General features: G+C 42.1%; 1 protein-coding gene across 6 annotated transcripts; it reads right to left on the reverse strand.

Moving 5' to 3' along the window:
* Window positions 1–606: 606 nt before the first annotated feature.
* LOC127372872 (vinculin) lies at window positions 607–25,697 on the reverse strand. Of its 6 annotated transcripts, XM_051416776.1 has the most exons (24): window positions 25,233–25,697; window positions 19,026–19,096; window positions 17,742–17,892; window positions 16,856–16,964; window positions 15,109–15,231; window positions 14,145–14,305; window positions 11,885–11,975; window positions 11,648–11,795; window positions 11,407–11,560; window positions 10,927–11,102; window positions 10,745–10,843; window positions 9,695–9,885; window positions 9,224–9,250; window positions 8,684–8,883; window positions 8,340–8,468; window positions 8,051–8,200; window positions 7,826–7,934; window positions 7,318–7,620; window positions 7,095–7,219; window positions 6,417–6,602; window positions 4,984–5,214; window positions 3,731–3,934; window positions 3,538–3,642; window positions 607–2,606 (listed from the first exon to the last, which is right to left on the reverse strand). In XM_051416776.1, the coding sequence occupies exons 1-24, from the start codon at window positions 25,398–25,400 to the stop codon at window positions 2,460–2,462; spliced, it is 3,558 nt and encodes a 1,185-aa protein (XP_051272736.1). In that variant the 5' UTR covers window positions 25,401–25,697; the 3' UTR covers window positions 607–2,459. The 6 variants fall into 6 exon arrangements, with proteins under 6 accessions (XP_051272736.1, XP_051272743.1, XP_051272752.1 ...); XM_051416783.1 differs by lacking the exon at window positions 9,224–9,250; XM_051416792.1 differs by lacking the exon at window positions 10,745–10,843 and having other exon boundaries at window positions 25,233–25,696.
* Between the last annotated feature and the right edge of the window lie 1,706 nt (window positions 25,698–27,403).

Consider the following 27,403-nt stretch of genomic DNA (forward strand, 5'->3'; position numbering starts at 1 on the left):
CCTATCAGTTGGTAGGTCTATCACTGGAGCTCTCTTTAAAACGTGCAACACCAAAGCAGGTCAAAATTCAAAGATCCAGTGTGTATCATTTATGAGGATGTGCTGGCAAAAAGGGAATATAATATGCACAGATATGTCTTTATTAGTGTACAATCACCTGAATATAGGAATCGTGGCAGTTTTACGGCCACTGTAGTTTCTTCTACGAATTTCACAGCACAAATTTTCACATTCTCCTTCCCAAAAATGTCAAATACAGATGCAAGCAGTGTTCAGTCAGTTACAATCTGCAACTTCACCACTAGATGCCACTAAATCCTACACACTGGTCCTTTAAATTTATACAGTACTTTGGTTTATTAAATTACAAGTTCAAGTACAGTTCAACGCTCATTTAATGCTAGAATGCTAGCACATTAAATTAAGATGATAAACATACTATGTTAAACTTCAGCATTGTCATTGTAAGCTTGTTAGCAGCATTTAGCTCAAAGCATCCCTTTACATGGCTGTAGACGACAAGTCTCGTTCCACCACAACACAACACTCATTATATAATTATGGCACCAATGACGTTGGGAAGGCAAATTAAGAAGCTGACTCCAGTCATCATTATAGTCTTTTATTCTTCCAAGGCACAGCAGATGTGTTGGCAGGGCTAGAAGCTATCAGAATACATTCAGGGTGTGAATGAACACAGCAAGTACACACAGAAGTACACCCTGTCGCTCTCAGTGAGGGGTCAGTGGCTGCTACATGCTCAGTAGGCCCAAATGAAGATGAAAATGCAGTTAACGTTCTGTGTTGCTGTTCAGAGCTCTTTCCTCTAACCATCATGGGAACGGCTCACTAATACTGTTCAAGTGAAGAAGCTTCACACATACACACACACATACTCCATTTAACAGTTAAATTTGCCCAGCCATTGTAAAAATACGTAGTAAAAGTTGATAAAATACTGTTTAGGGAATGAAAATGTGCATTCACTCATCTGATTACGTGTGATATTGAGTTACCAATCATGATTCCTTAAACTGCTGTGTAGTTATTCCAGACAAAAACACTCCTCCATAAACACAATAGTCCATAAACAGTTTTTCTTTTTTTAAGATTTAAACCTAAAAAACTTTTCCTGCCAGACTGGCATCAATGCCTGATATCACATAAAAAGGTTGTTTTAGTTCTCAAACCACCGGGGTCGTATAGAAAATCTGAGTTAAAATGATGCGTCCGAGCATTCAGAGTGGGATCACTGAGCTCACACATGGAGAAAGAAAACAGGATGTTGAATGGCTGTCTAAAAGTCATTGTTTTGATTAATTTTGAAAAGAAAAATTCAAACAGTTCAACTGTTACAGAGATAGTGCAGAAACAAAGCACCACGATTAGTAAAAAAAAAGAAAGCAAGAAAAAAAGCAAAGAGGAGAAAACTTTTTCTCTTTTTTTGCTCAATAAAATAAGACCTTAAAAAGTATTTCCGGGTCTCAAAAGAAAAAACATCTGTCTTGTTGTAACCTGAATTTTTAATGGTTAAAAAAGAAAAAAATGTATGTAGATTACAGTAATGTAAAACAAATCCTTTGGCATTGTTCACTGTGAAAGGTAAATAAAGTTCAAACAAAGAACTCAAAACACACGTTAAAAACACCTCAGCTAGTTTTACTGTACTGTCGCTCTTACTGCCAACAGTCGAGTGAAAACCTCTGTTAAGCCCTCCTGCAATCTAAAAAAAAAACTTTATTGACAACCATACATGCCTATAAGTCATAACGCTTTTAATCCAGAAGACCTTTCAGTTCTTCAAGTATCGATGTATCACCTGTGAATTCATAGATCTTCAGTTAAGAACAGCGTTATTACTAAAAGTAAACATGAAGAGAGGAGAGCTCGTCAGCCCACACAAGACTCCACAGTTTAGTGTCAAACTTGGTGTATAAAGCTCATTGCTGAGTGTTGTCCATAAAACAAATAATTACTGTATATACAATAGACGCTAAGAAACTCTCACTGAAAAAAAAAAAGAAAAAAGAAACTAAATCAAAAGTAAATGTCCTCTAGGAGATAAGTATATTATTGTCATCATATACCTTTAGAAAATAGAAAAAATTTCCATGCAAAAAATATATACCTGGGATTTGGATAAACTCTTGTAACACAACATACCAAAAATATATATTAAAAACTGTCTCCGATTAGCCTGCGTGATTCCACAGATACAGATAAAGGGAACTGGAGAGCAAAGCTGAACTCAGTCTGATAAATGAAACCTGCTTATCTAATGCTTCCTGGTAGACACACCCAAACTACAGCGGAGGATGGATCGAAATCACCTGCAGTTTCCTCCTTGAGGAAGTGCACACGTTTACTCACGATGAGTATGCACATTGCTACTTTTATTCGCGGCTTGTGCTATCGGTGCCAAGTCAAGAGTGTTACTAGTTTTCGGTGACCGGGTTTGTTTATTGGTACCAGGGGGTCTTGCGCACCCAGCGAAGGGTGAATCCGGCATCCGTGCGGATCTTGATGGAGGCTGCTTCTGCTTCTCTGACAGTCTCCTTCACCGACTGCATCAGATTCTGTGCGTTATGGACCAACATCTCTGTGGCCTGGTTCAGGGAAAATAAAGCAGTTAGGGGTGAAATAATAACAGAGATGGAACAAAAGGAAGACAAGTTATCAGTGATCAATCAATCAATCAAAATAGTTAGGAACTGAATTTGTGTAAAGGCATCAGTGCATACACAATACATAAGTGAACAGACAACATATAAGTGCGGTTTCAAATGTCTTAAAATGTTTAAAATGCCACCAGAGAGGATAACTGTGCCTAAGAATGTCTATAAATAAATAATAAGTTGGGTCAAACGCCCAAACTAGCTCAGGCATTAATGAGTCTGATGGAAGTAGACACAGAGTAAGTACATTTGCTGAAGTACTGTACCTACATATAGGTTTGGGATTTACAACACCACTCTGGTCTTGAGAGAAACCATAGCTAATCTTACAGTTCAATTCATGATCATGAGCTCTAGTGGGAAAAAATGCTTTCAGCAGGTGGAAATGTCACATTTATTTTGTCTTTGAAGCAGAAAGGGAAACAACATCACAGTACTGTGTGCCTTCTGCCTTCTATTGGTGGCTACTGTCTGAATCTATTTAATGAAAAGCAAGTTTTTCTTTAAAAAATACACTGAGCAGAGGACACATTGTTGATGCTAAAACTCTTGGTTTGTAATATTGCTCTGTTATCTAGAATACGTAAAATCCATAAAAAATGTTCTTGCATATTTGGTGTTCAGTTACTTTAATATTGTGTTACTTGGATTAAGTTACTGACTACATGACATTTTCTAATCATATTGGATTACATTTTTAAAGTAACCGTCCCAACCCTGCCTACAGACTATTTTGAGCTACTTGTACTCGACGTGAGTATTTCTATGTTCACTCAAATACTACAATTCAGAGGGAAATACTGGACTTTTCTACTTCACTACATTAATTGAATGCAAGTTATGTGCAGTTATGTGAGTTTACCTGTTCTGACTCCTCTTCACTAATGTTTGTTCGTCCCAGCATGGTGGCTTTGACAGTAGAGAGGATCTTCAGCTGAGTACTGATGGTGGGGATTCGTTCACACACCTTTGGATGAAGAAAAATATGTGAATTATTAAAACCCGTCTGGGACTCTTCACTCTTATTTTGTGCCAGTATGAGTTTGTTTCTTTACCTGTAGCAGATTAGTTCTGATGCGTCTGTCAGTGCACTGCTTGGCCACTTCTTTGGCCAGTCTTGTCACCTCATCCGATGCCTTGGCGATGTCCTTTGCGCACTGAATCAGTGCTCGTTTGTTCCCGCTTCCACCACGCACCAGCCGAGACATTTCTGCCATTAGCAGAGCCATCCGCTTGGCTGCTGCAATGATGTCGTTACCCTGTGAAGAGGAGGGAGGCGGTGGAGGAGGAAGCAGTGAGAGCTGTGAGCAGGTTACTGGAGAGGAGCATGGATGTGGATGTTGAGATGAGGATGCAATGGAAACATGTTGAATAATGTTTCCACATGTTTTTCTGATAATAATCAAAATGTAGGATAATGAAAAACAGTGTTATGAAACACTAGATGAAGGTTACTGCTTTGAATGAATGGATTTGAGTTACAAAAGCAAAAAAAAGGCACTACATTAAAAGCAGAAAGCTGCATGCAGTGTCAGTGCAAGTTAGCACAAGTGGAAGAAGATAATTCAGAAATGTATCTGTAGTTTTTGAGGGAAACAGTGTTGAGGCTCCCACCGTCTCCCTCACATCGCAGTAAACCTGAGGTTAGTACCCATGAGGTGATGTTCTCAGTGCTGGAGTGATCAGTTCACACCCTGACACTTAGAAGCAGAAGCGGGTGATTAAACCAGGCAAGCAGGCGGTCTAACGTGAAAACTACATCACCCAGAAGTCTTTGGGAAACTGTCATCCTTGGCTTCACAGGTTGGCCAGACAACGAGTGATTGACAACAGCGATAACAGAGCGACAGAGCGCCTTGCTCCTCCTTTAAACCACTTTACCTAATCGTGAACATAAGGGAGGGACGTGTGAAGCCAATACCAGTTTATCCATGTGGTGCAACAAACAAACCTGCCATTCCAACAATCCTCGACCTTTACTACAACCTTAGCATGGCATCAGCATAACCGTGTGTCAACCATGTCTGAGTGTAATGGAGCGACAGTAAAGCCACAGCTGGTTGGAGGTTTCCATGGCAGCGGCAGATGCAGAGCTCATCATTTTGTGCAGCCACAGTGACTCAGCTAGTACTCCAAATGGTGTCTCTTTGTCCTGCAGGGCTCTCCTTGTGTGGTTTGCATGCTTGTGTGTGTGTATGTGTGTGTGTGTGTGTGTGTGTGTGTGTGTGTGTGTGTGTGTGTGTGTGGTCAAACACTGGGAGCCATTTACAACATCTGGTTGTGTGTGCACTCATGTGCGTGCGCAGACCTTGCTGGACCACTTGCGCGCCTCCTGGTGGAGAGCCTGGGCAGCTGCCAGAATGGGTTGATTGACAGGCTGGTTGGAGGGCATCATCAGCAGTTCTGGCTCATAGTCATCCTCACCATCAGTAAACTCATCTTCATCATCTACCTCCCTCTCCTCTACTGCCTCCTCATCCTCAGGCTGGGTGGGGCGGGGAGGAGGGGTGGGGCGGGGAGGAGGGGGGGGGATTGTTGGCTGTGGTCGGCGGGAGGGGAGGCGCAGAGGGTAGGAGAAGGAGAAAAAGGAGGAATGTGGAGAAGAAGGGGAAAGCCAGGGATGGCAGGGGGGAAGGAAGCATGGGAAAAGGAGGTATTTAGTACAGTATGGGAGGCATTGCATGGAAGAACAGAGGACAGGAGATTCACAGGAGGGAGGAGGAGCGAATACAAGCACTGTGAAGGAGCAGGGTAGAAGGGAGGTGAAATTGCACGCGCAAGCAAAGATGGGAAATAAAAGAGGAAAGAGGAGCTGGTTTGGGCAGGTAGCAGGTGGATGATGGGCCTATCTCTGACTCTGGCAGTGGCTGAGTTTGTAAAGCTTGTGCACAATCAAATAAGGTCTAACGGCAACAAAAACCCATGGTTGGCATCCTTACAGTGTATTTAGGAGTCTAGCAGTGTGCTGGGAAACTGAGTGTGACCCAGTGGCGTGTAGTAGACATATTTTGTGCCTGGTTTCCAAAGACCGCTGTGATGCATAGATCATTAAACAGGCGTGGAACACTGCCAGGAGAGCTATAGAGGGGAGAACGGTCGTGAGCTTCACAAAGAGAGCGAGAGGGGATTATTCCTAGATAATCAATGGTTACACAAAATAATTGATCCCTTACACAGTTCCTCCACACAAAAATACACAAATACAGAGCATAGACACAAAACAAATAAAAATAACGGTGCAAAGAATACAAACTTCTCTTCTACTATAGATGGGAGGCTGTACTGTCTCTCCACAGATGACTCTTATATTTACTGCATGTAAGAGTGTATGTGTAAGCCATTAACAACCTTACATGCAGACACCTCGAACAGATGACAGTTTCCAGTTTCCCTCTGAAATTGGAATCGAGCCACTGATCTCCACATTTCAGAATCAACGTGATTTCAGGAAAGACTTGATTTCAGGATATTCACAGAATATGAAAATGTACTTCATCATTGGACAAGTGTATAATGTCATGGTCAACAGAGAGAAAAAGTAACACTTTGGGATAATTTCAGTCATGTCTATATATATATACTAACATAAATATATATATATATTTATGTTAGTATATATATAAATATAATATAAATACCCCAAAATGTATGTATGCTATTATTATTTTGAAATAATACACGTCTGAATATGGTGAATGGGTAAATATGCAAACTATATTTGTCTTGTTTGTGTGAACTGACCTTGCTGGACCACTTGCGTGCCTCATCGTGCAGCTGCCTGGCGGCCACCATCATGGGCTCGCTGAGCACCTCTCCAGCCTTCTGCTCTGGGAACTCCTCATCCTTCTCCTCTGGAGGAGGAGGTCGAGGCGGGGGAACCTCACCCTCTGGCAAGGGGGGCTTGGGTGGCGCCTGTTCATCACTAACCTGGAGAAAACACACATAGACAAACATATGTTACATATAAATGTATTTCAGGAACAAAGGGGGGTTTGAGGGGTAGATATTCAGATAAAACCGTATTTAAAGCCTTTCTGGTTGTATCATAAAAAGTCTAAACATTGCACCTTTAAAGAGAAACTTAACAGCAGGGGCTAGGTGGGCTCATTAAGGGAATCGACAAAGAATTAGACCAATAAGCAGAGTCCAGAGTTGCACTGGCACCTTTTAGGTAAGCTTCACTTTTACAATTACACCTGACGGTTGCCCAATATAACTATATAATATATAATGCTGCAGGAAACTGAGCAGCTCCACTGGAGCAGTTTGGAGTTCAAGGTCACTGATACCACAGCTAATGAAAAATGACTTTTTCACTCCCCGCATCTGTATTAATGCATTCATCAAATAATAAGTGGTGGTAAGGAAGTGGAGTGTTACTGTGGATAGTAGGAAATACGTGTGTTTGAATGTGCTTACATGGAGCTGGTCCAGGTCAGGTGGTGGAGGAGGGAAGTCGGGCTCCTGAGGTTGGAAGGCTTCTCTAACTTTTCCAACTGCACCCAGGATCCTCAGACAAGAGTCCAAATAGGCCTTCTGCAGAGCTGTGAAGGACAGGTTGACACATAAAGAGAGTGAATAAACCCGTGTCATGCTGTGTCTTACAGTATCTTGTTCGTGTTTGCACAGTGTATTCCTGTACCTTTATCCTGTATGTTCCCAGCCACTGCCTTAGCATCCATCACCATGGGCGAGATGGTGTGTGAGAGGATGTCTGAAGCATGTTTCACTGTGTCTCTGAACCGTGGATCTTCAGAGTTTTCCACTTCCCTCTTAGCCACTAAAAGGACCCGATTAGCTCGTCTTGCTATGCTTGTTGCCCCGGCAACAAGCATTTGGGGCTGAACATTCGCCATGGCAACTCGGCACTTGTCGATGTCTTTCTTTATAGCCTCCTCAGAAGCATCTAACAGAGATTTTGTGTCGATGGCCTCATCCACCAGACCTGAGAAAGAGACACACACACACACACACACACACACACACACACACACACACACACACACACACACACACACACACATATCTCAGCTACAGTATGTAAATGTAGTTTAGAGATCTATTTATCGCAGGCTGCTGTAACAGTGCAACTACTTTAAAATCAATTAAAAAATGTAATTTAAGTAGCACTAGAAAGAGAAAAACCTTACTAGTGAGTTTCTCCACATTGTCAATCCACTGGTTCTTCATGGTGTCAAAGTGCTCGTAGGCTGCTTTATTTCCAGGATTCTTCAACAAGATCCGAGCAGCAGAGGTCACCTGGACATTAACAAAGCAAGTCACATTCAGGTTGCGTATAAAATTCTCTGACAGCTACATGTTTCACCCATGTATGCAATCTTGTAAATCAGGGACGGCAAAACAAACACTGGCACCTGTGGTGTGAGCTCCCTGGAGTGTTTCACAGCAGCATGTATGCCCTCTACTGTGCTCTTATTGGCTGTTCCCACCGCAGCAGCCTTCTCTGCGGTTGCCCCCAGCCGACCTGAGTGGGCCTCGAAGTTCCCTGCACGTTCGTCAAACACCTACAAAAAACATTCCCATTTTTCACACACACACACACACACACACATCATCTGGATGGAATCAGTAGAAATAGCTACATGGGATGGATCATTGGGAGCATATATTTGTGACCAGCACAGATTTTTGTATGTCACTGACTTCCTCTCTGTTGGGGGCATCGGGGGGAGCAGTTGCAGCCACAGCCAGCAGTTTGATAGGGGTGGTGGTGTCACTGAAAACATCAGACACTTCCTGAGTCATCACCTCCTGCATGTGTTTTCTGAGGTCCTGGTAGAAACAGAGAGTGTTGTATCAGTCCACAAGGTGGAGCTCTGCACCAATACAATAATACAAACCCAAGTTTTTTGGCATATTTGGACACTTTGTGATCTAATTAAAAAAAAAACTCTGAACAATGTTTGACTTTACAGCATCACCTTGCAATGACAGTGAAGTTTAAATCTTAATCAATTTGTAGTGTGTTTGTGAGACTGTTGAGCTACCTTGAGGCTGTCCTGCAGTTGTGCGGCTGTAGCTCTTGCATGAGGGGCTTCTGCCTCACCCCTGCCAGCCATGTCTGCCAAAGATGTCATTAGAGCCTCCGTTCGGTCGCAGCGTCCAAGCATATCCTGTCGATACGGACCTAACAGACCTCCTGCCAGCCTCTTCCCTTCTCCAACCATTCCTCTGATTGCTGCCTGACCTAGGGAGAGACACAGGGTCATTCTCACATCACATCTATCTATCTCTATATATATATATACATATATATATATATATATACATACAATATACCTTGGTCTTGCTCTTTTCTAAATAAGAGCCTATTATTGTTACATATTTTTACTTGGACATGAAACATCTCTAAACTGCTTAATAAGTGGAATACAAAGGGTGACAAATTACTTCATATACATTTTCTTGTAAATTAATCAGAAGGGGACGCTGTATTTATTTTGTGGTTTGTGCTGACCTCACTAGGAAGTCATTATGTAATTCACTAGAGTTTTGGTTATATCTTCTAAGAAAGCGTGGGCAGGTACCTGTGTTCCACTGTAGTATCTCACACTCTGCTCCCAAAGGGGAAGCATGCGAGGAAATAGGAAACAATAAAATGACAACACAGGAAAAGGCATCAAACAAACCATTCAAAACAATATATTGCTCCCTGAATGATAAAGTAAGCCAAGTTAGTCATTCAGTGATTCATGCATGAGATACCTCACTGTGGATAAGACATCAGTCACCAGCACAGTCATTTCTGTACCACATTCGGAAATGTTAAATACCTAGCAACTTTTGCAGTTTCCTGAACGAACCACCAACACCTCACGCCTTTTAAGATCTGTCGGATAATTGCGAAAAGAGTCCCACGTATGCCTTGACCACTTACATACACTCTCCATCACCCACATACAGTGGGCTGACAAATGCCATGGAAGGTCAGAGGATTTATTTTTGAACCAAACTACTACATCATCCCTCCCTGGAGCCGTCACCCAACCCCCGCTCACCTACTCCTCTGTCGTCCACTCCGGGATTGTTCACCCAGCGGAGGGCCTGCTCCATCTTGCCCTCCAAGGTGACGGCGGGTTTGGCTGGTCTCATGTTGGCCACAGCCCGGTTGGTTTTAGACTGCAGGGTCAGCAGGGCTGCCCCAATCTGCTTTGCCAATGCACGGGCCTCCGGGCTGTCACCTTTACCCCTGACACAGTTAACAGATAGAGAAGTGATTTGAGACTTGAAACAAAAAGGCTTGAAAGACAGATAGATTCATTACATTATCCATTAAATACAAACCTCTGACCCATCACTTGTTTAAAGTCATATCATGTTAGACACCAACTTAAAGGGAAATGCCACTGTCAAAGCGTGATGCCACTTTTCCATCTGTTTTCGTCAACATTTATTTTTATCTTTTGTAGACAGACTATTACTGCTTTGTATTATGAGAATATTTTTAGACATAAAGGTACAAGTTCTAGTTCAGGACAATTATTCTTTAATATGATGAGTTTCATTATTATTTACATCTACAGCCAAAAGAGTAAAATATTATATACACACTTCATTAGTTTGAAATATTAAATACTTTCTACATGTAGCATTTCTTTTGTGGCCTTATAAGATCACACAGTGTTTACACATCTAAATGGCCACATGTTATACAAGTCACAAAAATGTATGAAGATCCCTAAAATTTTCTTTTCTACTAGTAAAGTCACATTTTTCTCCTTTTAAAGTCCAGATCCACAGTTTTATCAATGTGGCTAACAGTTTGTTTATTTACTCATGTTTATCTCTGTTTTCCTTTTATGATCAATACAAGCAGTGGAAGTGGAGTACAGAAAATATATTCTGATGAGTCACTGAGCTACAGTACCATTTAGTAAATTAACTTTCCTAAACCCAATGCTGCCTCTGAAATGTATTTTAAATATGAAATTCAGCGGCATGAAACTTGAATTTAGTGGTATTTTCCTTTAAGCTCTACTAAAGTTTTGATCCTCTTCCGCATTAAAAATCCCATGACACCATCACACCATATTCAAACAGTTAGAAACCTTATTGTAGGACTGATGCCAAGGGTTGACAGGCAACAACATAGTTTCCAAGCAGGTAAAATGTGCCAGCTATTGGTGGCATGAGGTTGCAGTTTGAGCCTAAAAAAAGAGGGTCTATGAATTACATAAAGTATTCACAAAACATCATTGGTCGTGCATGTGTCAGAGGAAGGAAGGCGTACTGTTTGCGTAGCTCCACAAGTCTGGCAGTGAGGCCTGCGATCTCACTGATGGAGCGCAGGATGTCGTCCCTCTCTTTGGGGTCTTCACATAGATCGGCGATGCGTTTGGCCTCTGCTAGTAGCGCTCTGATGTTCTCCTCCCCCTCAGGGCCGCCGTTAGGATCAGCCAGCCAGGCCTAATAAAGAATGCACACATATGGATGATGAAATCAGCAACATAAATATGTACAGAAACACCACAAGAGAGCTTCAAGGATGGGAAAGGGTCACTAAACACTGTATGTTTTAAGCATTTAGCTGTTATCTTATCCACGTTAGCTTTTAGTTACTCACTAAAAATTACAAACCGCTTGCTTTGGAAATCTAATCGAACAAAAGAGACAGAAAGAGGGTAAATTTAATGCAGGGGAGGAGGTGTCATTCACTGGGGAGAGGGTTAACATGGATTACTGTGTTGTTGTTGTTGTTGCTTTATCTGACCTGTGCAGCATCCAGCCTTCTGGCAATGGCCTGCTTGGCATTGATTAGAGCCTCCAGTCTGCGAGCAGCACTGTCCACTTTGCCAAATAATAAGTCTAAGCCCTGTGAGCACTGGCCTGCACGCTGCACACACCCTGGGGTCGGGCCCTGGCCTCTGCCATGAAAGAAAAACACACGCAGCTGACACATGATGACAAAAACACATGACAACAAGACAAATTCTCTCATATAAAAAGACTACCTGGCTCGTAGATCTGCGATTTGGTCAGTCATTTGCCCCAGAGCCTTAGTGGTTGCCAGTATATCTTTCCTCTCCTTCCCAGCACACAGCTCACCCACCTTACCAGCTTCATCCAGTATCACACACAGGGCAACCTCGCCAGGGTCTCCTGGGGAAGAGGACACACCACAGGATCACAGTGTGGAATAACATCTAATAAAAAGCTGATTAAGTGTTTCAGTAGAAAGCACAAGTTACCTGGTTGTCCATGGGGGTCTTTGAGCCAGGTTTTAGCTTGTGCCATCTTTGACTCAATCAAAGCCAGAGATCTCTTCAAAGCCTCCATATCCTGAAGTAAAGAGAAATAAATAAAGAGTTGTCAGTAATGACCTTTGTAGTTTTTAGTTACTAATTCATTACTGTTCTAACAATAAGAAACTCTGGGTTGCTAGGTTGTAAGTCCACACTAAAGGAATAAGGTTATAGGAGTAATTTTATAGTTTTTTTACTGTCAACAAAGTCCATGAAAATACCCAAAACAATGCATTCTGTCTCTTCATACTTTCAAATTCTTGCCTGTGTCTTTGAGTCCATTTAGTCCAACAAAAGATGTTTTTTTAAAAATTAGCCACAAACACAGGCTGTAAGTTCATTAAAAAAGGCTACCCAATTTACCCTAAATCAGCTTCAAACAGGAAGACATAGTGCTTTTGTTGGGAACTACTTTCAGCTGACGGATCAATACACATTTGCTGTGCAGGTCAGTATTTACAGCAAGCAGAACGATGCTGATGTTCAGCTTCCATGTTTATGCTATATGAGGCTTAGGCTAGCATAAGCAATACTTGTTAGTAGGATCAGTTCAGTGTTTGTTGACAGTAAGACAAACATAAAATATCACCAGCTTTTCCCTTTAAAGAGAAATTGTAAGTTAATCATGATCGATTTATTGTTGATTTACAAACATTTGTAACTGCAAACTTTGTTTCCACTGTGTCTTAGTCTGCCGTTGATAAATAGTTACTGCAGCCAAACTTACCTACTTAACTGTAGGCTTTCAACCTGGTGACCCAAAAGTTACTTTTAACGTTTATTATGATAAAGCAATAGTAAATTATTTATTTACCCTAAATAAAGTCATTAGTAACAGCGCAAGCTTTTACGTTTTATTCTAAAGTGGGAACAGTTTTCAAAAAATAGTTATCGCCCGACTAATAACTGGTATGTCAAAAAGAATCATTACTGATGATAAAAGGGAAGATGGGACATTTAAGGGAGGGTAACGGTCTCACATCTAAAATGCCACAAACCCTTTCATTGCTTTATAACAGGTGGAGAAAAAAAAGCATTTTTCCAGCTCAAAGGAGAATGAACCGCTTAAGTGGAACCGTTCAATACAGCCCATCTATTATGGATGTGTCTGGACGCCGACCAGCTTATTTCTATAATTCATGACCTGAGAGGAGGACAGTCATCGTGTGCCAGCAGTTACCCCACACACAGACAGCAAGTGCTTATCACAGCTTATACAAAAAGTATGCGGTATGTCCACACACACACACACACACACAAACACAAACAAACAGATCATTGTCTGAGGTAGCTGTGTGCAGAGAAACATGCAGGGTTACAGGTTAGACTAGTGAAACAGATGTTAACTTTACCAGTAAATGATCTCATGGCACAGTCTCTAACTGATGCGACCGAAACATTTCCAATACAGCATATTCTGCCTAAAAACTGCATCTTATTGTGCTACTGACAGCTCTACCACACAGTAAACAGCAGCACGAGAAAGGAAAACACCACGACTGAAGATGGGTTTAATTTCTGAAGCAGTTGTTGTAAAAAATAAGTTATTCAGCTTAGAAACTTAAATAACTCATCTGTTTAAAGCCATTTGACTCAAATGGACATCTAGAGACAAACAGATGCACATACAACAATATAGTGATGAAGTACGTGAACATCATCACGTCAGATAACAGTCAGTGGACTAAAACACACTACACACTGTTATATACCAGCATGACAGATACATACTATGTAAGCATGAGGACATATTTCCTCCTCTCTCTCTCTCTCTCTCTCTCTCTCTCTCTCTCTCTCTCTCTCTCTCTCTCTCTCACACACACACACACACACACACACACACACACACACACACACACACACACACACTTGCATGCTGGAAACCGCAGAGGGGGAGAGAAACAGGCTTACCTTCTACAGGGAGGAAAAGAATGGAGGAGGAAGGTAAAGAAAGAAAAGAAAAAAGAAAAACCAGGAGTTATACTACCGAGCAAAAAGAAAAGTGGAGACAGAAATTAAAGAGTGAATTGTTTTTTGGAGGTGCTCTCTGCTGCACAGTGGAGGGTCGCGTGTGTGGCTATGTGTGTGCAAACAGGCACTCCAAAGCAAAAGTGATTATCTGAGTTGTTAAATTGTGTTTTGTTTTTGTTTTTTTTGGGGGGGGTGGTTTCAAATTCAGAGTTCAAATGTGCAGCACAGGTCGTACCTTATTGGCCCAGGCGTCTTCATCCCACGTGGTGAGCTGTAAGACTCTAATGATCTCGTTGATTTCAGCGCTCATCTTTTCAAAGGTAAACCTTCTGTTCCTCTCTGCCTCCTCGACGCCGGCACCTCGACTGCTCTTGGTGGCCACAAAAATCTTTATAGCTGAGAACGTGAGAACTGATGATTACAGACAAGCAGGAGCATTGATTCATCCAAAAATATATAAAAAACAGTTTATTAAAGTTACTATTTGTAGCAACCCCCTTAGCAGTGTAGTATCAGAATATGATCAGATATTATCATTCACTTGTTAGCAATCAGTTTATCATTTATACAGCTGGCAGATACAAAGCAATGTCTCCAACTCCTGAGGGAAATATCTGACTCTTCCTGGTGGTGGAAAGTGGAAGTGTCAGAGCGTCCCTACAGAAAACATCGGCCTTCAGCAGCCAAGATTGTGAGAGTGAACTGAAACACTGAAGTTGCAGGTCGGATAACAAAATCAATGATACTAGATACTAAAACAGTTAATTGTGACTCCTTTCACAAGCAGTCGTGTGATCCAGTGTGTAAAAACATTGATTATAGTCAGTTAAGTTGCAAAATAGTTTGTGATCTTGACAGAGGAAACTGTCGGTTCAAACTTTTTTGACGTTATATACACATTTAACAATGTACAACTCGCAAGAGCTGTGACGGTGTTTCTCTTCCTTGCTGGTGCCGTATAAAGTATGAGAGATACTAGCAGAGCAGCTAGTGGGCGATGTATGCCTTTAGTCAGTCTGACATCCCCAGCAACTAATTACTGTAATTATCAGCGTTGCTATAACGACTGTTGGATGCTCAGTGACCTGCACTGTCGTTTGCCTTCACACACACACACACACACACACACACACAGTCACACAGTCACACAGTCACAGTCACAGACACACACACACAGTCACAGTCACACACACACACACCTGATATAAGAACAGGCAGCAGCTCTTTGACAGTGTTCATGGAGTTGACGAGCATCTGTCTGTGTTCTTGGTGCGTAAGTTCCTGCTGCCTCTCCTCAATCATCTTTGACATTTTGGTCATCCCTGAGGAAAATAAAGAAAAGTAGGGAGAATTTATGGTGCTGTGAAAGTTAGAGGTCATTCAAATCAAACCAAGCAGCAGGTAGAATACAGCAAATTCTTAATAAGAGCCCTTGCAAATTAGCATCAGCTTTAAACACTATGATACCTGAATTGGATAGCTGTCGCCTTTTTGTGTATGTTCCAATAAATAAATAATAGTGACCTTGAGTTTGATGTTAGCATCACAGTTTTAACTACGCTCCAACAATCAGAGGCCCAGGGGCATCCGCCAGTGTTTTCACCAACTGAGTAGTTTCAACACATCCACACAGATCATTACTTCATGAACGACTGATCTCGCACAATGAAAGCATCAGTCAAGTGTGAGAAAACCTTGGCATCAGATTCCTCCAGCTCATTATGCCCCTGTGCACCGACAACACAATTGACCTTCTACCTCTGATGATAAATAGCCTGTTTACGGTCCAGCTCTCCTGCCAGGGAAAAAGACTCTGATCCTTAATCACAGCATCTTAGTGTCAGAGGAGCAGTCGGTAGTTAATTTAATTTCTCATCATGAGAGATGGTTTTTAACCCAGAGAATGGTTTAAAACAAAGGTTGATTACACAGTTCAGGTTTTAGTGGTGGTTCTTATAAAACAGCACCACCAATGCCAAATAGTGTGATGCTTTTGTAATTAACCTGTTTGTCTAAATCACTAAAACAACAGTAATTATCGGGACAGTTTACTGAATGTATGAGGTTTTTAATCCAGTTGCTCAACTGACTGATGCATTTGTTATTGATGATCAAGCACACACAGCGTTAATGGGGCTGCAACTGTTACTTTTATTACCAGTTAATCTGCTGATTATTTGCTTAATTAATCGATTCATTATTTGATCCATAGATTTACAGAAAATTGTAAAAAATGTCCTTCAGAAGTTCAAGGTGAAGATATTCCATATGTTTACTTCCACATAAAAAAAACTAAAAAAACACTAATTCTCACAAATTAGACGCTGGAACAAGGACATCTTCGGCATTTGTCCTTGAAAAATGACATTTTTTCCTTGAAAAATTACCTATTATTATTTTTCGTCCTTTTTTGCTCCATTATTTGGTTTTCAAAAGATTTTGAGATTGTTTTCTGTCTGATTGTTTGACTAATTGTTATATTCTGAACTGGAAGACGCTGTTGCTGCTGTCACTGCATATTAACTCTAATAACCCAAGATGTTTTACATATTTTGAGGCAATTTATTACTCACTTGGCTTGTTAACAGTAAAACATACTTGTTTACTAAGTTACTTTCTTTGAAAGATACAAAAATCGCATTCTAGTTCATGTGTACTGTTGAGGTCCTTTGCAACATCCCTGGTTTGATTTTGCATGCCCCCTCTCTCCCCATATTTCCACACTTTTTTCTATTATTAACTATTGAATAAAGGGCCCAAAATATAATTTTTAAACATTCTTTTGTTGATGAAAATGCCTACTATGTATGTGCTCAAATACATTTCGGATGGGGGATATTTTATTAGGACTCAACTTCACCCCTACAGCGACATTTTAAGAACCACATGGAGTTGTAGCAGCTTTAAAGTTGCAGTATTTAAAAAAAAAAGAAAGCTCCTGCTGACCTGGTCCCAGGTTCTTGGTGTAAGTGATGAGGTCCTCCATGGTCTCCACCACCTCAGCTACTGCCAGATACTCTAGGATACCTTTACATACACGAATTATCTTACGCACCTGGGACACAACACAGACATAATCACAGGCAGATGAGAGCATGTATACAGGCATGAAACAACGGCTGATAACGGTAATTAGAGGAAAACTACATTAAGAGAACAAAATTCACTGTTGTGTGCATGAGCTTTTTTTAGACAGCGTTGAGGTTACCCTGTTGTTTGTGCAGTGTCTTTGTGTGTGTGTGTGTGTGTGTGTGTGTGTGTGTGTGTGTGTGTGTGTGTGTGTGTGTGTGTGTGTGTGTGTGTGTGTACAGTCTTGTGATGTACATCTTGTGACTGTGAGAAGTTGCTCTTTCAAAAATGAGGCTACTGATGAGACATGGTGAGCATTATCACGTGCCCAATGTGACTCCACTTATGAAGCTGCCATCAAACATTCAACACACACACACGCCACTCAGGCTGGTACATACCATATCCTCTCACACACATACAAACAGAAAGAGCCATCACACACACACACACACACACACACACACACACACACAAACACACATCCTGAGTTATGACAGAGGGAAGTCATTTGATCTCAGTGATTAGATCTGGCTGCATTTGAGACTCCATTACAGACTTGCTCTAAGCTGAGTTCCTCCTTCCTCTGTGCAGCTATATAAAGCTTTATTTCCCTGAAAGATGCCACACGTCTGAAGTAAGAGGGATTTTCAGGACAAACAAATACACACACGCGCGCACACACACACACACACACACACACACACACACACACACACACACACACACACACACACACACACACACACACACACACACACACCTCTGCCTCATCAAAGGTAAGGAGCAGGTCGGACGTTCCAGACAGTATCCCTCTGGATCCATCGATCAGATAATCTCGTGCAGGAACAGAGTATGGATCTGCCTTTAGCATCTGAGCTGCCTGGACGAGCTTAGAGCTTGAGTTCTCCACCCTGAAAAAACACAGCGGGCTTAAGACGAGCAGTCTGGATCAAACCAAGCATATACATTTACCTATAACAGGAATTTATCACCTTGTAAATCACATAGATCAGGAAAGAGAAAACCATCTGCCAGTTGTTAAAGAAGTTGATCTCCTGGTAACAACAAGGCTTACAAGATGTTACAAGGTGCAAACATGGGGAAATGTGTTGTGCACCAAATTTTTCTGCATTTGAAAAGGTAATTAACTACACATGAAGAGTAATGACAAAGCCTTGAATGCTCTGTAATTAAATTTGGGATTCAGAGTTTGTTGTGTTTAAATATAATGTAACCTTTAATGCTGCTAAACAACCATGCACAAATGGTCAGAGTTTGGGGCTTTCATACCAATTCAATAAGAGATCAATGATTACTTTAACCTGAAGAAAGTGATGGATTTGAAAAGCACTTGAATAAAGTCAAGTCCCTCCTCTTTCTGACCCCATTGGTCAGGGTATCGATGGCTGCTGGTTCATCTATATTTAGGCTGGTTCACATTCCCACACGCCCCCTTCTAAGCCCTGTGAGTGAGATTTATGGTGTAATGCCCCTTGTATGTGCGAGTGGGCCTGAGAGAGCAGTGTGTGTGTGGATCTGCTCGAGGTCTGGTCTGGTGGTTTTCTTAAAAACTGAAATAGTAATTAGAAAAACGAAAAAAAACTATTTTGTCGACAGAAAAGGGGAATCAGGGAGAAGTGGAAAAAAGTCAAAGTAAAAGCATGAATACACAAATTCAGCACATACAGGCAAGCAAACACAGCCTGATGTCTGATTCCTGGGATTGCTGAGTAGCAGCACTCTGCCGGCAACCAGAGTTCAAGTCAGCTCTTTGGATGCAAGCTGGAAAACAACAAACAGCCTCTCAGCAGTCTGGATGCTGGAGCCGGACTGTCACCCGGGCTCAGCCTCAGAAGTGGCTCTTTGTTGCAGCTGGGAACGCAGCCACGTTTCCTGACATTAAATCGGCTGGAATCCTCTTTTTAACAAGTTCTCTGTCTGCTGAGATAAAGTGGACCATTTCCATGATGTTGTCTCTGTGTATTTGTGTGAGTGACTGTGGGTGAGAGAGTGGCAGAGGAAGTAATACAAAGAACAGACTTACTTAATGAACGCAGGGGGCATGTCTCTCTTCATCACCTGGTCCTCCGTGGTTTGAACTGTCTCCTTCCCCACCTGCAGCACACACAGGTGAACCGTTTATTTTATTCTCATTAGCTGCAGCGGGACAGGAAATAGTATTCAAGAGAGCACTATTAATAGTCTGAAGGGTGAACGGGTGTGCATCAATTCACACCTATTTCAACCATGCGTGCATGTCATATCTTTCAAGCTTCGAGGGGAAGCAGTTCGTGCTCCAGTTGATTCGGTTGTTTGTTATTCTACGTAGAAGCTCAAAGTACCCGTATGTGGCCATGAACTGGAGGTGTGTAGTGCTGATTTCACCTAGTCATCACTACAGTGCCGACGAGCCAGAAAGTGTTTGCTAGGAGTGTAATCACTTTCCACATCAGGCACAAATGATATTCAGGGCCTGTTAAAGGTAAATGTATGTTTTCTTTTTACTGAGCAAATTGAACCTGACTGTCAATGACTGAGTATTGATTTTTCTATTAGAGTTGGTAGATTTCTTTCCTCTTGTGGCCCCACAATGTTTTCTTTCTGAATGTGATTCAAACTATAAACTTCGATGTTTTCATGCCCTCAAATGTATTTCAATACATTAAAAAGGACCTTGATGAACTTTTTTAGTAGATTTGGTGGCAAAAAAATAATATTCTCCCCCCACAAATACGTAAACAACGTAAAACATATGAGCTTCTATTCTGCAGTCAAACATTTCAATGCTAGTGACAATCAAAAATAAGTATTTATGTCCTGCTGTGCATTTATTGTATTTAATATTTCTTATGTTTTGTTCTGTTTATTGCAAAGAAACATTATCATTTCCACAGCTACATAATGTTGTTATAACAGAGGTCAAAATATGGACACTTACTTATAATTAACTGTTTACTATAATTAAGTTCCTGTTCCCCTCTTGAATTGTTATTTTCTGTGCTGCTGTGATTTTGTTTTTCTTTCATTAAGGTGATATTCAAGTAGGTGTGCAGCTTTATTAGCTTTATTAGCTGCTCACCTCCTTGTAAAACAAACTATATCTTGTCTGCCCTGCCTCAAGGAAGCAGAATAAGAAATATTCACAGTGTAAACAACTGAGGATGAGAAGTTTTACAAGAAACTTGTAATCTCTCCTAAATGTTTCTGTTTTGACATAGAAATTGTGTAAATCACAGATACACAGCATGGTGACGTCACTTACTTCTACAACACACACACACACACACTTGAGATGCAATTACAGTGAGATGATGACATCAGTTTGTGCTGCGTCTATGAAAGTCGGATAATAGACTTTCTGGCTCCAGAGACTCAGGAGGCAGCCATCAAACAACACAAATTCACTGATACATCCAGTCTGCCCCTCACATGTGATTTATTTTCCAATTTTACAGATCATTTTGCAGATTATCTACAAGAATAGATTATTCTTTATCATTTATAATGGTAGGCTGGTAAAAACTGAAATATTGCAATAAAACTAATTTCAGTCAATGTCATGCTACTCTATTTTGTACTTGTAATACACCAATAAATAATGTCATTATCGGTGATTGTATTCCACAAACCACAGAAATACAAGATCTAGTCTCATTTATGCAACACAAAATAATTCCTATCCTGAAGGGACCAGTCAAGCTCATGTTTTCAAGCATGAACTTGAACAAAACACTAGTAAACATATGACTGCAAGGAAGACACAAATACATATCGGAAGGTTAAATGTGTTGTTTAAAAGAGGAGATTCCCGACTCTAAAATGTGAGGAATGCAGCTCTACGAGTAGAGTGCACCCTGGCGAACCCCACCCTCACCCCCCGGGACAAACTTGCCAAGTCATATCAGGTGACTTATCAAAGAGCTGCGTGAGCTCCAGAGTTTCCTGTAAGCAGCAACACTTGGCATCGATTATTCAATACATAATAAATGCACAGTTAAGTGGTTTGCTGGACACACTGACAGTGTGATGTGTGTGCAGTTGTACAGCCTGAAAGGTGTGACTGCTTCAGCTCTGATGTGGGCGCAGCTTTCAGACTTTCATTTTTTTTTTATCAGCTTATTGTTTTGGATTTTGTGTACTTTTATTAATTTTGTCTGTTGTTTAGTGCAGAGTGTGTCAGAGCTTTTTCACTTACACGCTTACTTACAACACTTACAAACAGCTGTCTGTTGTTGCTGGAAACAAAGCTGATGAGAGCGAACAAAAACATTAAAGTCGTGAGCCATTAAACCAACACAATGAGCTGAAAGATGCTAAAACGCTCTATGGAGATGTGAGGAACAGCAAGAGTGATGATTCTCTGTAAGTTACACATAGTCATCTGACCCATTATTCATTGAAAAATAGTGCAGCTTTAACTGAAGTGTTAATTACTTATTTGATTGTAAATGACATGATTTATTAGCAATCAATTAACCAATTTATCAACACTTGAAAACAGAATAAAGCGTTTATGTAAATGATACAGTTCTGCTATATAATGTAAGCCAGGAGTAGATTTAAAGCAGACTGAGAAGCAGAGGGGATGTGTAGACATACAGCCGGAAACTCATCCTGGGTCTGCCAATGAACAAGAAGAGATGGCTCATATTTACATGGTGGAGCAGGCTGAGAACAGTTGCTGTGTGTGTGTGTGTGTGTGTGTGTGTGTGTGTGTGTGTGTGTGTGTGTGTGTGTGTGTGTGTGTGTGTGTGTAGGGGGTGGAGGTGGGAGGGTGGACTATGATGCTTGGCAGATTGTGGTCTGAAGACGCCAGAGACACTTTCTCTCCCTCACAGGGTGCCGGCGTCCGACTGAAAGTGGCTATTTCTCTTCCTCCTGCCATCCCTCCTCTTCTTTCCTCATTCTGCATCACACTGTTTAACAGTTCTAGTCGACAGTCCTCGCATCCCTCCTCTCCCTCTCACTCTCTGCTCTGTTCTGTCAGTGTGTGGTTACTTCACTCAACGGTAAATCTATTTATTCCTTCCTCTCTCCCCCAACCTCCCCTCCCCTCCCCCCCAGACATACTCAGGATCTATGTTGACTCCTTCAGGAGCAGATACTTCACAAAACACCACAGAGGCAGCTCACACTTTCAAGCAAACACACCAGCAGCATCTTTCAGATCTTTAGTTGAATCAGCGTCAACCCACGCACAACCTCTGACAGATTGAGACTGACACCATCTTGTGTGTATGTGCGTGTCTAAGTGTCTTGGTGACCTAGATTTTAAGTACCCCCCGCAGTCAGCCCACCCTGCACGGGGTTAACGGTGTAATTGTATCAGTGAGCAGTGGGACTCTTGTGGGGATGGTGGCATGTTGCTGTATACTATGTTATATCTCAGCTCAAACTGCGCAGGTGTAGAAATGAATCAGCTTTCTAAAATAAAGCATGCATGCTCAGAAGTGTCTGTATCGCAGCTTTAGGTGTCCTTTACATCCAATTAAGTTTATCTACCCAGCAACTGACCACTGCTGATTTTACAAGCTCTGTTCTCAAGCACCTTTTGTGCTCTCTTTCAACACCTTCTCGTCACCCACTTCTTAGCGCTAACTCCTCTGTCAATGAACTACACGACTACTCATCATTTCTTCTTCAACAGCATGTGTAGGCATTTATCTGTGTTGCTATACAGAGTGTCTGAGAGCCCTCGATCTTAAACGCAAGGAAAAGACAGGAGCTGACGGCATTTATAACTTCTTATTGCATCCTTCTTTTCCTCTAATGGTATTTGGTCTGGTATTTTTTAATTCATCCGCCTTATAGAGTCCCTCCCATCCTAACAACATTTTCTCTGTCTGACACCTTCCAGTGTCACTGTGTCCTCGGCCCTCATCTCTCCTTGTAGTCTCGCATCTCCATCTGAGACCCAGCGACATGCCTGAGGCTGCCATTAGCCTCCTTCTGCTCACTGTCTGGATGGAGCGACTGAATGGATCAACAAGGACATTTAGAGAAATAGAGAGAGACCGAGAGGTGTGCCCGGTAGTAATGGGATATCAAAGACTGGATGGTATTGCATAAAAGGGATTTTTTTCCATTAAAACATGCCACAGTGTTTGAGTTCAAACTGAGTAGCCCTTTTTATTATCAGTTAATGAGATATTTATCAAAATGATCTTGGCGTCCTTGCAGGGAGGCAGCAGCAAGGACTACTCAAAACTTTGACGACAGAACAAAAAACAACGCCTTATTCACTGTAAGGTATTTATAAAGTAACAATCACTATAAAAAATGTTTCCTCGTACTGAGTGTGCACTATTCATTCACATAGTTTCCATGTGACGTCTAAAAACCGCTGAAAATCCCTCCAGAACTATCAGAATGGACAGAGAGACAATCTATGTTTGTGTGAACTGTCCATTACATTTTGTGTATTTTGTTTTGCAGGGTAACATTTAATTTCTTAACATGTTAAATGGATTCCATCTTTTTCCACACTCAGGATGTCAGACCACTCTAACTAAAATAATGGAACATATTTCAGTCACTGATGTGTAACACTCAAGGCGGACACCAACTGTGAAAACTATTAATTACCTTTTGCATAACTGCATAATCCAAATGTATTTATCTCACTTAAAAATCCTTCTGTTTATCCTTACACATGCTGAGTAATATCATAAAATGCATTCATCCAGTACTTTATACTTTTGGATTTAGTCAGCAGTTTAGAAATCTTGGTGCCTGCTGAACATCCAAGTATAATATTAACATAACAATTTTAAACTTCATTTCAAAAAGGGTAGACCTAGTGAAGACACACAGAGGATTAATGGCCAGAAGAGCAGCACTAATGTGATGCATCAATGTACAAAAGCAAAAAAAACCAAACAAAAGCAATTAAAACTGCAGAGGTGCTCAACAAAGACGTAGACTAAACAGAGCACAGACAGCTCCTCAGTCTGACACTCAACCTGCATTAACAGTGTTTGTGGCATCATGATCAAGTCTGCTCCACCCAGTGTTACCTCCCACACTTTAATGCACATTCTGGCTCAAATTGAACATGCAACCAGCTTCTTTTCTCACACTCAATAATTATGAAGTTTAAGCAAGTGTAATAAAGTGTTTGCTTGTTTCTGCTGCTGATTTCAATGAGTGAGTGTCGCCCCGGCATCAATAACAGTGACCTCGGAGCAGCATTAATGATGTGGCCCGTATTGATTTTTCCAGTCAGTGCATACAGAGGAGACATCAGTCTGACCGAAGCTTTGCTTCTTTTGGTACAAAATGACCATTTAGACTCAAAATGACAGAGAACAAACGAGACAGAGGAGGTGAAATTAGACAGGGTAAGTGGAGGGCTCAAAGAAAGTTGTGGAAAAGAGACTGCAGGGAGGAAACTAGGAGTTACTGGATGAAGGGAAGAAATGGGAGTCAGATGAATGACTAAAGAGAGTATCTATTCTCTCTGGAGGTTATTACTATGAAGTTTCTTAAATTCATTACAAACAGCAAATTATTCCATAATCTAACTCAGTTTAAAGAGGCTGAGAAACCTACAGTGAACCCCTCCCTCTTGTACAAGTGACATTTCCCTCTTAACTGATCACAGTGTGTGTGTGTGTGTGTGTGTGTGTGTGTGTGTGTGTGTGTGTGTGTGTGTGTGTGTAGAGAGAGAGAGAGAGTGAGAGAGAGAGAGAGAGAGAGAGAGAGAGAGAGAGAGAGAGAAACACGCATCCTGTTAATTCAATCAACACTCGTTTCTTCCGCCCCACAAACTTCATTAAGCTCAGCGGCCATCTGATTATCAATGGGGCCAAAGTTTGTCATGTTGTTGTGTTGCTGTGTTGTGTTGTGTGTGTGTGTGTGTGTGTGTGTGTGTGTGTGTGTGTGTGTGTGTGTGTGTGTGTGCGCGCACAATAATAATAAAAAAAAACTACTGCAGGAGCTCGTGAAGCACGCATGAGCGTCAGCTGGGTGTATGGGAGTTTTATATCATTTTAATGGCGAGCAAAGATCAAGATAGGGTTGCCATAAATCTATCTGGAAGCCGCACGGAGACATAATTAACTGCTCTATGTGCAGGGCAGGCTGATGACCTGCTATTCTGATAATTTATGACATTGATTAAATAAAAGCTACACCAGTCATTGCACCAGTTTGTCTCCATAAATGTCGGTTTCAGCCGGTTCTGGAAGTTTTGGATGATAAATGTTGGTTTATGTGGTTCTGGTGAATTGACGCCCTGGTTCAAACTCACCCGCACAAGGTTGCTGACAGCCGCCTGCACCGCGGCCACCGGCACCGTCAGATCCGGGATGGCTTTACCGTCCACCTCCCCCTCCTCGTGCATGATGACCAGGTGGGAGATCTGCTGGGCCACCGGCTCCAGGATACTCTCGATGGTCTTGGTGTGAAACACCGGCATCGTGAACGACTTTTTACCGCAGCTCCGATAGAAGAAAAGGCGGCTGGTCGCTCCAGCACTGATGATCCCCCCCTCTTTCTCTCTCTCTCTCCTCCCTCCTCTCCTCACCGACACAGGCAGGAGGAGGACAAATCCCGAGTTGTCAGTGCAGCACCTGGGACGAAACCCTCATGCGTCTCCCCTCCCGGTGTGCGCCGTCTCCTGTAATGAAAGCACCTCGGTAAAGGCTGGACTCAGACGGTCGGTGTCCTCCGGTGGGAGCGACCCAAGTCGTGACAGAAGGAATCGCCGCCCTCCGCCCAATCACAGCGAAGGAATACAGCTGCCAAGCGGGTTGGTGGTGGTGCGCGCTGACGCTTCATCTCCCCCCTCTCCAACTCCCCCACACACACATCATAGCCTCCACACACACACACACACACACAGCAAGTGACTTCCAAAATTACGTCATGCATGCCAGTGGCCCCAAAAAGGGAAAGTGTTGGGGGTAACTAGATTGTGATGAGATATGGGAGAAGATGTGTGTGCAGAGGCAGATGGGCTAATATCTACAACAGGGAAAGGTTGTCAGGCTGCTCTGTGGTCAACTTCACATCCATGAACCCCCATAGAGGACACTGGAGATGGGATGAGGAGCTGCACCAGTGCCTGTAATGTTGAAGGAAACTGGTGGTCTTTTTTATTTTATGAAGCTTCAAACCTGCATCTGACACATGATCTATGTTCATTAAAAGGTGGGTCAGGAGTTCATGTCTCCAGGCCTAAATGTCCAGGTCTAAATAAAGACCAAGGATTCAGCTTGCTGCTGGCTGCAGCTGAGAGAAGGAGTCTCTCTAACAGACGGAGACTTACAGATCCTGCACCGTGGCCACACACACACACACACACACACAGTTTCCCCAACTTCTTTTCTTTAGACACAGAGGATCCTTGGCTGTCCCACTGGTTTAACACCTGCCTGACAGGTTGCACTTGAATCTGTGAATGCATTAAAGGGAAAGAATCAGATTTATCCTACACAGTAAGTGTGTGATTGTGTGTGATTGTGTGTGTGTGTGTGTGTGTGTGTGTGTGTGTGTGTGTTTGTGTGTGTGTGTGTGTGTGTGTGTGTTAGGGTTGTCCCTGCTCCTCAGATCTGAATCTGTGTTAGGGAAACCAGAGATCCCAGCATCAAAAACAGCAGTATTTATACCCCTGAGACCCGGTGTTGACCAAAGAGCCTGCAGCCAAGAGACCCCTCTGTGCAAGTGTGAGTGTGTGTGTGTGTGTGTGTGTGTGTGTGTGTGTGTGTGTGTGTGTGTGTGTGTGTGTGTGTGTCTAATGTGGGTGCAGTGAAGCGGCTGCGATCCAAACCAGAGACACTGGACACTCTGGTCCACCTGGTTAGAATATACCCTGTTCCTGCCCTCCTCTCCTCTCCTCTCTTCTCCTCTCCTCTTCCTTAGGAATTGTCCTTAAAGAGGAGTAAGAATCATACTCACAGCATCTCAAATCCATATATGGACTGAGGCAGAGTGGAGGAGCAGTAAAGTAAACTGGTCGTGGTGAATAATTGAGGGGGAATGAGACGGACTATGATTGGCTCTAGTAGCGCTGCTGTGGACTATCTGTATATGTGGACTTGTCCAAACAGACTTTGATAGAAAGCATTGCAGCATGTTGCTTGGAGAGGTTTTGAAGTATGCTTTCAATAAGGACGCAGTGACCAGTTGGATTGTGGTCGCTCAGTGCAACAAAGTATGCTCAGATGATTACACTACAATTTACCTTAGATCTCCCTGTGTTGTTGTTGTAAATGTATTTGCACTGATCAATTTGTTGTCATGATTGGAGCAGTCGTGCTTAGTTTTCCTGTGGCATGTGTCTTTTTTTGGGAGGGGTGTGGGTGTTGGAGGTATGGGGTATTAGACAGAGAGGTGTGAGTCAGTGGACAACTGAACGCGTAAACACTCGCTGCTCCACACTGAGACTTTCCTGGGAATCATAAGTCGTCTGACAAGACG

Source organism: Dicentrarchus labrax, unplaced genomic scaffold (genome assembly GCF_905237075.1).
Source record: "Dicentrarchus labrax unplaced genomic scaffold, dlabrax2021, whole genome shotgun sequence".
NCBI lineage: Eukaryota > Metazoa > Chordata > Actinopteri > Moronidae > Dicentrarchus > Dicentrarchus labrax.

Excerpts from the sequence above, each read along its gene's own strand:
- LOC127372872 (XM_051416776.1), bottom strand. The coding sequence starts at position 25,400 with ATGCCGGTGTTTCACACCAAGACCATCGAGAGTATCCTGGAGCCGGTG. Across the intron at positions 17,893-19,025 it reads ATGCCCCCTGCGTTCATTAA|GGTGGAGAACTCAAGCTCTA; the intron begins GTAAGTCTGTTC and ends GTGTTTTTTCAG. Across the intron at positions 11,976-14,144 it reads AAGACGCCTGGGCCAATAAG|GATATGGAGGCTTTGAAGAG; the intron begins GTACGACCTGTG and ends TCTTTACTTCAG.